Raw genomic sequence first — 15440 nt, 5'->3', positions numbered from 1 at the left:
CGATCTACTGCAGTAACTAGAGTAACTGCATAACTTATTAGTCTAGAAGTCAGGAGACCTGGACTAATTAATTCACTGTTAGCAAGAGGCTCTCACTAACTCACTGGGTTACCTGAAGCAGTAAATATGGCCATACTAAATTGGATGTTTGGTAAATGAGACAATTGAAATAGAAGATCTACAGTTCTTGGGGATGGTGGTGTGCTGAATTGGGCGATTGGGATTGACATGTATACACTGATGTGTATAAAATCGATGCCTAATAAGAACCTGCAGTATAAAAAAACAAACAAAACAACTAATACTAAACTTTCATTGGGTTATTTGTATGTAAATATGCTAATATAAATGTTTCAGACATTACATGAAATTTCTAAAAATCTTATATTTGTATTTGTATGGAAATATGCAGGGAAATATGTTAATATAAATGTTTCAGACATTACATGAAATTTCTAAAAATCTTATATGTTCTGGTATAATGTTATAAGTAATAATCCTAGTTATTACTTTAAAATGTATATCTCAGAAATAACTAATTTTCTTGTCAACTGCATTATTATGAACTTTCATCAAATCTTTAACAGTGGTCATTTTTAAGTCTTTTGTCATTTACTGACAGTTCTGGGTGTACTCTGATGCTTTTGCAAATATGTTCCTATAAAAGGCTTTCATCTTCAAGAAATTCATGGAAAAGACTGACAAGTACAGGTTTCTGGTAACTGACTGTACTGCTGAACTGAATGAATAAGCATTTTCAGAACTCTAATGAAAAACTGATGAACTCAAAAAAGTGCTAACAAAAGATCAAGATGAAAAAAAAAAAAAAAGATCTACAGTTCTTTTCTGATAAACATCTCATAAGAGACTCAATAGGCCATGACACCATATCACCCCATCACTACCTACTGTAGACTCCCGTCAACTACAATTTAAACTCTATTTTCTATGGTTAGTTATTTTACATAAACTAAAATGATGAATATCTCAAACTACACAGGTCTTCCTCAAATTATGGTAAGTGTACCATTTGAGAACCACTGTTACTTGCCAAATTATGATGAACAAAATGACATTGCTATTTGAATTCTGAAGGCACTAGCAGTGTCTCACTTTTTCCCTTTACTGAATTTCACAAATAACTTACCACGTTTTAGCTTTACTAATTTACGTCTTTCAGTGCAGACAATAATATATTATTGGGTATTTTGGGGGACGAGCCATCTCTAGAATTCTTGTATGGCAGTGAAGCTAACAAAAAATAGGCAGTCATTTTAAATGGCGTTAACAATATGCCACAGCCCTTAACGTTCTAATTAATTTGTGAGATTAAAGAAAGCAAATAATAAAGTATAAAATAAGTAGAAGGTATATGTTTTCTGCAAATATTCTCATGGTAGCAAGGAAGCATCAGTTTTTTTTTTTTAAGACATGCTTTATCTAAGACAATAACTGAAAAAATGTTAATTACCGTGCTGCAGCACTGAAGACAACTCAAATCACCAGAGAAAGTGTGGACTTAAGGAATGACCCAGTCACACAGTATATGGTCTCCAGCGAAAAGTAACTACTGCAAATTGTGCCAATTAAGTACAACTTTCCAGGGTGAGCTAGTCACTGAAATGAAAAAACCTTCCTCTTAGAAGCTCCACAGAGTTAAGAAAACCCTATTAACATATTAAATTTGTTTTTAGAAAAGTCTTAATTTTCGAAGATACAGTATTTCTATATACCTTACACATGTGATTGCCCCCTATTTTCAAAGAACTCTTAATATACATTTCTCTCATCTAATCTTCACAGAAAGTCCTTTTTTGGGTGGCAGAGTGAAACTGCTGGGAATATGCAGGTCACTTCTTTAAGCCTACACTTTCTTACATAACTTGACCAATGTCACAGAATTATCAAGTGGCAAAGCCAAGATTAAAATCTAGGTTTCCTATTATTCCAGAGAGCTAGTAACATCAGTAATAAAAATCTAAGTTCAAGAAAAAGCATGAAGAAAAATATCACCAAACCAAAACCTAACTACTTTTTGCTTATACAGTAAGTTACAACAATAGGATAATTCTTCTGGTGAGCAGAACTATATCTTATTAAAAATACGCTACTCATTACTCTGCAGCTTGACTTGTCACTCTTAACCATCCCAAATAAAGGTGAGTATATATAAGTAAATAAAAAAGGAATGAGGAATATGGATATCAAAAAGCTTTAGCAAAGAAGTTTATGTAGTGCCTCATAAGAAAACCCTCTAAGACCTCATTCACAACCTATTTACTCTGGTCATCTCGTTTCTCACAGTCCCAACAGATTACATATTGCAAAGATAGTTGATGCTACAGACAGACACAAGTGAGCAATAAAAAGCAACAGCCTAAGGGGTAGAGAGAGTCTGACCAACAATGAACAGGAGATGAACTGCAGGATCCCCCAAGGGCCTCAAAGTAACTATTATACTGATGATCTCAAATCATCACGAAAATTAAAACTGTATTCAGTGAAATCTGCTTAAGGAGGCAGAAAAATATATACAGTCGGCCCTCTGTACCTACAGGTTCCGCAACCACAGATAGAAAATATTCGGGAAAAAATTCGCTGCGCAACTATTCACATAGCATTTGCATTACATTTACAACTATTTACATAGTATTTGCACTACATTATGTATTATAAGTAATCTAGAGATGATTTAAAGTATATGGGAGGATGTGTGTAGGTTACATGCAAATACTACACTATTTTATATAAGGGACTCGAGTATCCACAGGTTTTAGCATCCGAGGGGGCCCTGGAACCAATCCTGTGAGGATATCTAGGGATGACTATAATACACTGAGAAAAGTGTTCTGCCAAAGTTATCTTGAATTTTTCTTAGTACTTAATAGTTCTAAGTCTCAATTACGTGGAAAAATCTTCTTATGTTAGATACGTATGTATTCAAATATTGTGCTTTTATTAATCTATTTCACCCAGAACCCTGTAAATATTTTAAAATATTTTATTTAAATAAATAATATTTATTTTAAATGTTATCCCCAAAAAGGGCTATAAATTAGAATTCACTAAGATGGCCACTGAGTGTTTTGGTTCTGAGATACAAACCTACTGCAGCATGAAACTGAGATAAGGCATCAGCTAGCTGGCCAGCTGCAAGTAGTTTCTTGCCCAATTCAAGATGTTTGTCAACATCTGCATTTACTCCACATTCAGCACCTAAAAACAAATTAAAAAAATAATAAATTAACTTTCCATGAACCAAGACTTAATTCTAAAGAATAAAATGTTAAAAATATAGTTGTCTGCCTCCGTCATTTACTTAGATGAGAAAAGTCACAGAAGCTGAAAAGCGACCTAGAGAAAGTAACAATAAAGTACAAACAGTGCTTCATTTTATAAAGTAGAAGCCACCCAAAAATATACCCATATCGACCTAGTTAGTCAAAAGAATGTACCCAATCTACAAAATGCAAGGAAAACTGCCTAACACAGTAACTAGCTAAAATATTTATAATTTGTTGTTCAACAACAAAAGTAGAATTGCTTTGTTAAACTAGAATCTCACTTCAACGAATATTAGAGTCCACTACAATAATCAAGAACTTACTGAGCATCTACAGGGCACCAGGCACTGTTCTAGATATTTGGGATAAGTGAGCAAAACAAACAAAAACCTCTATCACTCGTGGCACCTGACATTATAGTAGCAGGAGACAGACATAAGAAAGGAGTGAATTACAGAGTAAGGTAGGTAAAAAGTAGAGCTGCGTGAGGGGGGTCAGGAGTGGCGGGGCTTTCAGTATTAAATAAGGTGGTCAAGGGCCTCATTGAGAAGCTGACATTTGAGCAAAGACCTCCTTGAAGAAAGTGAGGACTCACCAGGCAGATATCTACTAGGATAAGAGCTTGCCAAGAAGAAGGGCCAGCTAGTACAAGGGCCCTGGGTCAGGAGCATGCCAGGTATGTCATGGAAACAGCAGGGAGGTCAGGATGGCTACCACAGAGCCAACAAGGGAGATAACAAATAAGATGAGGTCAAAGTAGTAGAGGGTCCAACTAGGTACAGCTTTGGCTTCACTCTTAGCAAAATCGGGAGCTGGTGAGGAATCGTGAGTAGAATAATACGATCCGACTGACCAGGCCAATTTTCAACCAACGTGCCGCCTCTCGGCTCTGAATTCATCCTTCAGTTCTTGACTGTAATGATGGACCGGAGCGTGTAAGCATTCTTCTATACACTGAGCACAGCGTTAGGCTTTGTCAGTAAAGGGTACTGAAGGGACACTGCAGGAAGGACACCTCCTGGTCCCCACGGCTGCCTTTACTTTCTTCTGGCTCCTGCTGCGTGGTGTGCAGTGGGGAGTACATCCAGTGGTGCCCTGGCCTAGCCGTACACCCAGGGATCCAGCCCCTCAGCCACCTGTAGCCTTGGTCACACACCCCCTCCCAAGCAGGACGCCATGTACTCCAGGTTTCACACCCACAGCAGCACCCCAACTCCCTCCCACACCCAAGCCCACCAGCTGGGGCTCACCTACACCTGAGAAGGTGGTTTCTCGCCTCCCCAGCTACTGTGGACCAGCTCTATCCCCGGCAACTCAGCACACTTTCCTACCAGCAACCTTAGCCTGCAACTATACTGTCTCCGATGAGGTCTGAACCCTAGCCTTGAGGAGGGGGTCCCCCTCCAAGTTGGCCCTTCCTTGCGGACTGTCTCTCAGTCCTAGACTATCCTGTAGAGTTCTCTCTACATCATTATGGTCACCCTCCTATCATAACAATTCTTTATATTCAACTTCCCCCTTTAAAATCACCTTGTGGTTTCTGTCTCCCACAGGGACCCAGACTTTTATACACAAATGGTACTAGGAGTGGTTCGAAGAGACAGAGCTACAAAAATGGGATTTAAGGATTGGTTTGGTCATGCCCTTGAGCTTGAGTGCAGGGCTGAGTTCCCTGTCAATGAGAAACAAGAGGTTAGTAATCTGTAGCAGGTAGTAGAATCAATTAATGAAGATATCATTTGTGGTTGACAGAAAATGAGTACTAACTGAGGCACATGCCTTGGAAACCCAAGTGGCTGCTGCACTTGACCATCACGGCAGTAATGATGGAAATAAGGACTGAGACGTGGGGTGGGTTCCTTTGAGCACACTAGAGCACTTACAGAGAGAAAATAACAAGCTCGGGGCCAACTCCTAGCTCCACTCAGTCTGAGAGATTCCATGGCAGCCTTGAAACCATCTCTCTCTCTCTTTTTTTATTTTTTTTTTGTAGCCACAGAGCTGATTTAGCTGAAAATCAGGCACAAAATTTAATTTTGAAGGCTGTTGAATTAAAACAATCGTTGAATTCAGAGTCTCGCCAAGTTTCTCCTGTGAAATTCAGGACATGTATTAGTAAAGAATGGGATCCTCAAACTTAGAAGGGAGACGTCTGGTTGCACCTGGATGAAACCGACCAACTTAAACCTCCCAGTCCTTCTGAGCCTCCCTTACCAGTAGAAGCAGCTTGCCTTCCACTGTCGGAGACACCTAGCCTTCCACCGCTTCAAAGTCCTAGGACAACTACTTAGGGCAGATGCCATGAAAGGGGATGCTCACTCAGACCCACCCTAACCATTCCAGATGTCACTGGCAGGTATATACACTATGACCTAAGGAAAATAGCTTACACACCAAAAGAACTGCAAGACTTTGCTGATAAACTATCAGAAACCCATGGAACACGTGTGGGAATGGATTCTAAAGGTGTTAGATCAAGAAGAGTGGAATATAACACTGTATCTGGTCTCATTAATTGATGTGTGCCCACTTACCAGAGCAGAGCTCAGCAAACTGTTTCTGTAAATAAAATTTTACTGGAACACAGTCACGCCCCTTCATTACACATTGGCTAAGGCTGCTTTCATGCTACAATGGCAAAGTTGAGTAGTTTTGACAAAAACCATAGAGCCCACAAAACCTAGGGATGACTATAATACACTGAGAAAAGTGTTCTGTCAAAATTATCTTGAATTTTTCCTGGTACTTACAGTTGTAACTTAAGTTACATGGAAAATTCTCTTATGTTGGATACACACGCATTTGAATGTTATGCATTTATTTTATTAATCTACTTCACCCAGAATCCTGTATATATTTTTAAATATTTTATTTAAACAGTAAATAATATTTACTTTTAATGTTATCCAAAAAAAGAACTATAAACTAGAATTCACTAAGACGGCCACTGAGTGTTTTGGTTCCAAGATACAAACCTACTGCAGCATGAAACAGAGAAAGCATCAGCCAGCTGTCCAGCTGCAAGTAGTTGCTTATCAAGGAAAAACGGGGTTTGCTGCTATACAATAGTGGCAAAGAGGGCTACATCTGGAACCCCGGGGATTCTCTAGGGTGTTAGTACTTCCATGCCCAATACTAAAGGTTAATTAAAAACTACAGCAACCAAAAACAGAACAGTTAAGCACTCAGACCCTTCAGGAACAAAGGTTTGGGTTACACCATCAGGTAAAGAAGCCAGAGTAGCTGAGGTTCCAGCTGAAGGCACGAGAAGTATGGAACAGGAAGTTGACAAAGGATGCCATATATATCAACTCTGACCTCATGACTAATTACAGACTCAGGACTGTAGTAGCTTTGCACATTTTCTCTTTGCTTATTTATACACGTTTATTTGTATATACAGTCAATCCTCACAATTCACAGATTCTGTATCTCAGAATTTGCCCACTCCCTAAAATTCATTTGTAACGCCCTCCAATTCATCTGTAATCCCCAAACTGATATTCAGGGCGCCTTGGCAGTCATTTGAGGACATGTGAATGTGCAGAATGGTGACACACTTGAGTCACTTGAAGTGCACGTTCCGAGCTGAAGTCAAGGTGATACTTTTTCTTCCTGTGTGAGCTCTCATGTTATAAGCAAGTGTCCTTTCTACAGTGTATTTAGTGTCATGTTTTTTATTTTTGTGGGTTTTTTTTTTTTTTTTCGGTGATTTCACTGTTTAAAATGGCCCCCAAGCATAGTGCTGCTTAGTGTTACTAAGGGCAAGAGACTGTACTGTGCCTTTCAAAGAAAATATGTTTGGGGAATTCCCCGGCGGTCCAGTGGCTAGGACTCCACGCTTCCATTTCAGGGGGCATGGGTTCGACCCCTGGTCGGGGAACTAAGATCCTGCAAGCCACGCAGAGCAGGCAAAAAACTAAAAAAAATTTTTTTAATTAAAAAAAAGAAAAGAAGTTTGTTAGATAAGCTTCATTCAGACACGAGTGATAATGCTGCTGGCCATGAGTTCAATGTTAGTCAATCAATAATATATATTAAATAAGATATGTTTAAACAGAAACACACACAGAACAAGGTTATGTTTTGATCTGCTGACAAACATGCAGTGACCTGAGGCCTTGCAGGATCCTAACCCTGAATTTCCTCCCAGGTACAATGGTTCAATATTTGCTAATTCAACGTTCATAAAGACATATGGAATATAGCTACCATGAATAAGGAGAATCAACTATACTAACCATATTTTCTCTAATTCCCATTTTTATTTTACAATATGCTGTTGGAATTAACTTTACAATTTCGTTTTTATATAACTGAATATTGAACAGGACAGTGAAGGACTAAGAGTAGTAATTAGTAATAGCCAGTAACGGACACAATGACTGTTGCAAATGTATCTTCTCAACCAGGGTACAGGTGAGAATTTCTTCGCTTATAAGAAGAGCTGTATGTATCTTGTTAGGTAGAAAATAGAGTATTTTTGTTGTTCTGAAGTTCAAATGTGTGTAGAAGGTGCATATGGACACTAAGTAGCCAAAGCATTTCTCTTTTACAGGGAACATGATGTGAAGTTTTTCAGTGTGCTAAAGGGACATTGCAGGAAAAAAAAAATCCGAAGAGTCATCACTCAGGAAGGTGGGAGAAAGGAGTGGAGGGGCAGGAGGAACCCCCTGGAGTGCTGACTGTTCTAATCCTAATGAAAGCCGGGGTTACACCGGGGTTACATACACAGTTATCAAACCCAGCAGACTTATACTTTAGAGTGGACAGTTTATTGTATATAAATTTTAATCCCCCCCAAAAACTACTGATGATATGCATGTTAAAGTATTTAGGGACCTGTGTATGGATGTTATTTTGAAAAACATTTTTTAAAAAAGGATTAATGGATGGATAGAGAAATGCCCAGATGGATATGTGTTAAAAACAAGCATACTGGACTTCCCTGGCAGTCCGGTGGTTAAGACTCTCCGCGCTCCCAATGCAGGGGGCACAGGTTCGATCCCTGGTCGGGGAACTAAGATCCCACATGCTGCACGACGCAGTCAAAAGAAAAACAAAACCAAGTATACTAATTACATTAATGGTAGAGTTTAGGTGATGGGTATAGGACTGGACAGTATAAAACTGTTTCAACTTTGCAAAATGTTTAGTAACAAAATGTTGGGAAAACATACACTACAGTAAGTGTTTGGATGGGAGGAATACACACAGGGTGCTGTGAGGGCACAAGTGAAGGCGCCTAACACCTGTAGTTAAAATTAAATTTAAAATTCAACTTCTCAGTCTCACTAGTCAGTGTAAATGCTGGATAGCTAGCGGCTAGTGTGTGGGACAGCAAGGATGATACAGAGCATTTGCCACCATCACAGAAAGTTCTATGGGACAGTGCTGGGGGTGAGGAGGGGGACGCGGTCTCCCCGACGTCCTCCCTGAAACCTGACGGACAAATGGGGAGGATGGACCTGTGGGAAAAGGCTGAAGAGAGAAACCAGCACTCCAAACACAAAGAACATCATACTTAGAAGCCCAGAGCTCAAGATTAATGAGGCTTTCAGAGAACTCAAAGTCCAGGATTTCAGCCAGCTCTCCTCTCCATCATGACTTCACTGCTCTGAGTGGGTCGCTTTCACTGCTAGAGGATTCCAGTAAACAGCCAGAAGGGAAGAGGGAGACCAATAAACTCTCTGTTACAATAATCCAGGCGACATGACGCTGACCTGACCGTGGAGTAGTAGCAGTGGAAATAGAGAAGAATACACTGCTTACAAAAATATGAGAAAGAAAAAGACGACTACCTGTCACTTATGTCAACTGTCTGGATGCAGAGGTCAAGTGAAGAAAGAGCAGGAGTCCAGGAAGACACCCAGAGCAACTATTTGGGCAACTGCCTGCTATTTCAGTCATCAAAAGCTAGCGAATTCCTGACTTCATCGAATAGAGCAAAAAGCCAAATGAAATGCACTTTACCTTACTATTTACCCTACTAAACAAAGCAGCTTGCTTTTCCTATTCCTGGTCTGCAGTTTCTGTATAGTGTTTTATTACCTTGGCTGCCTGTTGGAGCCCTCTGTACAACGGAGGAAGGGAAAAAGGGAGAGGGGGAAGGAGGAAATTGAAACTTGGTGGTCTCAAAAATTTGGAGCCCTAAAACTACAATTTAGAGATAAAATGCACCCCTTTGTTCACAGCAGCACTATTCACAACAGCCAAGACATGGAAACAATCTACTGAATGTCCATCAAAAGATGAATGGATAAAGATGTGGTACATATATACAATAGAATACTACTCAGCCATAAAAATGAATGAGATAATGCCATTTGCAGCAACATGGATGGACCTAGAGACTATCATCATACTAAGTGAAGTCAGTCAGAAAAAGACAAATACCATATGATATCACTTATATGTGGAATCTAAAATATGACACAAATGAACTTATTTACAAAGCAGAAACAGAGTCACAGACACAGAAAACAGACTTGTGGTTGCCAATGGGGTAAAGGGGGTGGGGGGAGGAATAGATTGGGAGTTTGGGATCAGCAGATTCAAACTATTATATATAGAATGGATAAATAAAAAGGTCCTACTGTACAGCATAGGGAACTACATTCAATATCCTGTGATAAACCCTAAAAGAATATGAAAAAGAATGTATGTATGTGTATATATATATATATATATATATATATATACGTATAACTGAATCACTGTGCTGTACAGCAGAAATTAACACATTTTAAGTCAACTATACTTCAATAAAATAAATTAAAAAAAAAAAAAAACTCAGGGTCCTGCAGAGCCCTATTTGTTTAGGGCAACAATGTGAAAATATCTAACCTATTTAAGAGCGTGTGGGTAAAATTTGGAGAAATCAGTTGGGGGATTTCAGTAGGCTGGGAAAGTACTGTTATTTTTCCCACTTAAAATGAAGATATAGGCTCCTGCCCTGTGAAAATTCACTATGCAATATAGATTTAGAAACTGATTATATTCAGAATGTGAGGGTCACCTGTTTCCACCTATTCCATACCATATCCAAAATTATAACCTACTTTCCATAACGAAGATTAAAGAAATTAACGTTTCATTTAACAAATGTTACTGAAATCTATATGTAAGACTGTGGCCATAACAGTAATGAATAAGGCAGTCTCTCCCAAAAAAGCAACAAGGAGAATCCAGCAGGCTTTAGCTTTATGAGAACTCCCCAGACTGCAGGTAATCAGGGACTCTGAAGAGAGAGGCTATTTTCCAGCATTACACTGGAGTCTCTGCCACATACTGAAGTATTTACAGAACACATAATGTGAAGAATGGGATTGACTTCAAAATAATCTTGGAGAGGAAGATGAAAATATAGATGAAATAGGAGCGACCCGGTGTTGGTAATTTTTGAAGCTGGGTGACAGATGGTACACAGTGGTAAATGATACTATTTTCTCTACTTTGGTATATTTTTAAGATTTTCCAAAAACAAAATTTTTTTAATTTAAATCCTTTCAATGAGGAGAAGACTGGCTGATAAAAACTACCCCTTACATTAGAAAAAATTTTTTTTGAAGAAAGTAGTCCATGGGGACTAGAGTAAGACAGTCACCTAAGCACATGAGCCTACCTCCCAACATGCTCAAATTCTAGAAATGACAGACTTCACTTAAAAAGATAAATGCATAATCTTGCTGGAAAAAAAAGTTTTTAAAAGAAGAAGAGGGCCACCTAAAAAACAGAAATTTGGGAAAAATTCTCAAAACATAAAAAGGACAGGATTAGATTGGTGGGCAAAATCATATCCAAAGACCCTCTCAGGGGAAATGTACCATGGAGGTGGCTGCAGTTCTCTGAGGGATCCAAACTCTGATACAAGGAAAAGGAAGGGGCCCTGGGGATTTCTCTGCCTCCAGACAGGCAATCAGCCTTCTCCCACAATCAGAATTCAAAGATTAGCAATGAGCAATTCTGAAAAACAAAGATAATCATAAAATCAATCCATAAGAAACTAACACCAAATAAGAAAATTAAGGAACCAAACTTAGTGGAGCAAAAAAATCTAAAAATGAATACAATTGACATTCTTACAGATCCACAGGATGCCACACACATTAAAAAAAAGACCAAATGTCTATGCACTGACTAATCTAGCAGTAGGGATGCAGTGGAGAAAAAGATGGAGAAACAAGATCATTTCTGACAGAGAGAAGGAAGAGGAGTACTAAATATAGTCAAATAAGTCCTCCCTGAGAAGATGTTTGAGTTAAAGCATAAAAGGCGGGAGAGCAGTCCTGAATGACAAGAAGCCTCCAGCATGCCAGAATATGACCAGGCAAGGAGCAGAAAATAAGCTCAAAGGGCTTGGGTAGGACCAAGCTCAACTTTAAGGAATCAAAAGGAGGCTCCCAGCGTGGTAAGGAGGATAGAGGATTCGGGCAATACAGATCACACTGGGCCTTGCAGGCTATGGTAAGAAATCTGGGTTTTATTCTAAGAGCAGAGGGAAGTCATTAGATAGGTTTTTAGCAAGGAACTGACTATCTGATTTACATTTTAAAAAGATCACTTTGGCTGCGGTGTGGAAAACAGATTAGAGGCAGGCAAGAATGGAAAGGACTGTGGTGGTGTGAACCAAGGATAGCAAGTTGCATTACAGTAAATATACTCAGATTTCATTTATGCTTTAAAAAGAAGATATAGTAAATATTTCTGTACTGTTTAATTTTTTCTAGTAAGAATGTATTCGTGTGCTTAAAAAGTAAACTGAGGAATGTGTTTTGTTAACAATGTACTGATTAAATAATCACTTGCAGTTGAAAACTTTTAGAGAATATTTTGTTAACACCAGAGACATATTTTATAACTAAGCAGCCAATTAAGTCAGGAAAGAAGAGCAAAATAACCCTGCCTTAAACGTTTTCGTCAAACTGTAGTTCAAAGGTATAGCATTATAATCAGACACTGCGGGGAATATAGATGATACAGACTCTAAAATTTTAAAGTCCTTATCTTTCATAAATACTAAAATATTTATGAATGAAATGATATCATGTGAAATGTTCCAAAATAATCCACAGGTATAGATGAAATAAGATTGGTCATGGGTTGAAAACCATTAAAGCTGGGAGATTAGTACTTGGGGATTCATGATACCATTCCCCACCTTTGTAAATGTAGAAAATTTCACAAAATAAGGTTTTACTTTAAATCTTTTTAAGAGATAGAGGTGGGAAAATTAAAACAATTAAAGATAGTTCATTTTGATCTTCTAAAGGTAAATTCTAATATAAACTCTACACCCATAAACATTTACAGTTCCTAGTGTAAAACATAAAGGACTGTGCATCACTTACGCAGAAACATGTGTGCAGAAACCATGTTAAAATGATACTAGAGAATGAACTAGGGATGGAATAAAAATGGTGAAAATGCTGTGTGTGGGCTGTGGAAGGATCCAGCCTGTTACAGTAAGAACAATTAATTACTAGAGCAAGTTGATGGGTTTATCTATGTGTTCTCAACATGTCGGGGAAAGGAGGTAGTCTTCAAATTAGCAAGAAGATTTCAAACATCTCCCATTTACATTTTCTCAAAAGGGAAGATCAGATCAATGTACTGAATAGAAGATTCCAGATTGCCTGAGGAGGTAAGAAATTTGGATACGAGATAAACCATTAGTCACAGTACTTTCCTTATCCAGTCATGAAAATGTCTAACAGGAAAGATGTAACACAAAAAGAAATTAAGAACCTTCTATATGGTGGATACTTTCTGTATATTTATTTCACTTAATTTTCACAACAAACCTAGAAAGTAAACATCTTTCATACTTTTATAACTGAGGAATCTGAGGCTCAAAGAAGTTACTCAACCTGCCTGAAGGCTCACAGTAACTGTCACAATAAGATTCAATTCCAAAGCCTAGCTTTCTTTGCACCACAGCTCAGGAAACTTTTCCCCATATAAACCAGGCTAAGCTTTCTTTCCACAGCTACTAAGCCTTGTATGCTTCACTCACTGAACCCATCATTTAATGCAACATTTTAGCCACAATCCTTTCCAACCTCACAAGCGGAGCCTGAAGCCTAGTGGGAACCAAGAACACATTTGCGAAGTTCCTTGAAGTACTTTGTCCAGATGCCCCAGCCAGACATTCTTCACGGAGAGCCACAGCGGTGTCCTGCTTCAACAGGGCTTGACAGAGCTTGGGTCAAACCGTTGCTGCAACACCTCCCCACAGCACCCTGGAGGCCCCTCCTCGGCCACCTGCCACCATGACCGAGTCCCCCGCGCGGCTGTGCCGGAGCGACCACCAGGACTCGGAGGCCCCCATCAACCACCAGACCCACCTGGAGCTCTACGCCTCCTACATCTACCTGGCTGTGTCTTGCTGCTTTGACCCCGATGGTGTAGCTGTGAGGGACACTGCCTAATATTTTGTTCAGCAGTGTCATGAGGAGAGAGAATACGCTGAGAAACTGATGGAGCTGCAGAACCAACGAGGTGGCTGAATCCCAAACTCTTCAGGATACCAAGAAACTAAACCATGATGACTGAGCAAGCTCGCCGAATGCAATAGAACATGCGTTACACTTGGAAAACAGTGTGCATCAGTCCCTACTGGAACGGCACAAACTGTTCACTGACAAATGATACCCACTTGTGTGACTTCACTGAGACTCACTACCTGAATGAGCAGATGAAATCCGAAGAACTGGGTGACCATGACACCAGCTTGCACAAATGGGGACCCACGAATCTGGCATGGCAAAGTATCCCCCTTACAAGCACACCCTGGGAGACAGGGACACTGAGAGCTGAGCCTCGGGCTGGCTTCCCATGGCCACAGGGTCACTTTCCTGGTCACCAAGGCAGTGCATGCACGTTGGGGTCACCTTTACCTCTTCTATAAGTTGCACTAAAACATCCATCTACGTTCTTTCATTTGTACTATTCCTTCAAATAAAGTAATGTGGTATCCCTCCAAAAAGTTACATATACTGTCACCCCAAAGGTTGAGCTCCTCTCCAAACTAAGTTTCTCTTGCCTTCGATGATTAAAAGAGGTATCCAGCATTTCTCTGTGCCTTTTAAATAAAACTCAGATCTTTCTTATGTTACAATTTTACCCAGTGTAATTTCTATTTAATAACGTGATAAGTAAATACCACTTCCTCTACAAGAATTTCAATCACCCAGGGAGAATTATCATTCCTCCAGTGCACCTTGGTCACTTTTCCATAATAGAACTTGCCATAGTGTACGTGGCGGTTGTGTAGGCCCCCTTCTCCCCGAAAGAGATGGTGTGTCTCCTAACTGGGATCTTCTCTCACCTTCCTCCACATCCAGCCCCCATGCTACTGCAAGAGCAATCCTCCCAAGATGCACTCCTAGTAACAATTCTGCAGTATTTTCAGGTCGCTGGCTAGATTCAACCTAAGTCCCTTCAGATCTAAAGGCAAACAAGACCCTTCTTGATCAGGTCCCTTGATGTGGGCCCAGTCTTATCACCCCTCACTCCTTCACCTCTTACTTTATACCCCTATAACATAATGAACTGGTTGAACTTTCCTGAACATACCAGTTCTTACACTGCATCCCTTTAAACTTGCTATTCCATGAAAAGGCCTTCCCCACTTGCCCACCTGGAAAATTTCTACTCCTCCATCAGGATTCTGCCCTCAAATGCTGGTTCCTTTGTGAAACTTTCCCTCACTACCTCAGTGAGAAGGTGGGGAAAGTTCCTCCTATGCTCCTGCTATCCTGTGCATCCCTCCACTCACAAGTACATCACTTCGCTTTGCAATATCACAGTCTCAGTAAGCTGACCTTCACAGCTTGCCTGCCTCTCACAACCCCCATAGTCCCAAACCTGATCAAAAGCAAGTCGGAGAAAATGAACGGTCTTTTCTTCTCTTTATCACCTAGTTCAGTACCTTGCACAAAGCGGACACTCAATATTTATTGAATGAATGTAACTAAATTCCTTCTTAAATGTATAACTTATCAGAATACCAGAAGCTAAGATATGTAATAACAATTAAAAAATCAAACTTATACTACTACCAAAGACTCATAAAGACACTAATATGTTTCTTAAAAAATTGCAAATGTGGCTGTTTTTGCAATATCTCAACTGTGTTATTTTGAGCCACGGATA

At 39.5% G+C, this 15440-nt stretch overlaps 1 protein-coding gene and 1 pseudogene across 1 annotated transcript in view; one reads left to right on the top strand and one right to left on the bottom strand.

The window, feature by feature from the left end:
* Positions 1-15440, bottom strand: part of DNAJC3 (DnaJ heat shock protein family (Hsp40) member C3) — an 88092-nt gene that overhangs the window by 65790 nt on the left and 6862 nt on the right. Inside the window, exon 2 of the mRNA XM_068526977.1 lies at positions 3106-3216. Coding sequence (XP_068383078.1) covers positions 3106-3216 — 111 coding nt within the window. The remainder of the gene's footprint in view (positions 1-3105; positions 3217-15440) is intronic.
* Positions 13556-14102, top strand: LOC137752253 (ferritin heavy chain pseudogene; annotated as a pseudogene).

This window comes from Eschrichtius robustus, chromosome 18 (genome assembly GCF_028021215.1).
Source record: "Eschrichtius robustus isolate mEscRob2 chromosome 18, mEscRob2.pri, whole genome shotgun sequence".
Lineage (NCBI taxonomy): Eukaryota > Metazoa > Chordata > Mammalia > Artiodactyla > Eschrichtiidae > Eschrichtius > Eschrichtius robustus.
This window is presented reverse-complemented; position numbering and strand designations above follow the sequence as displayed.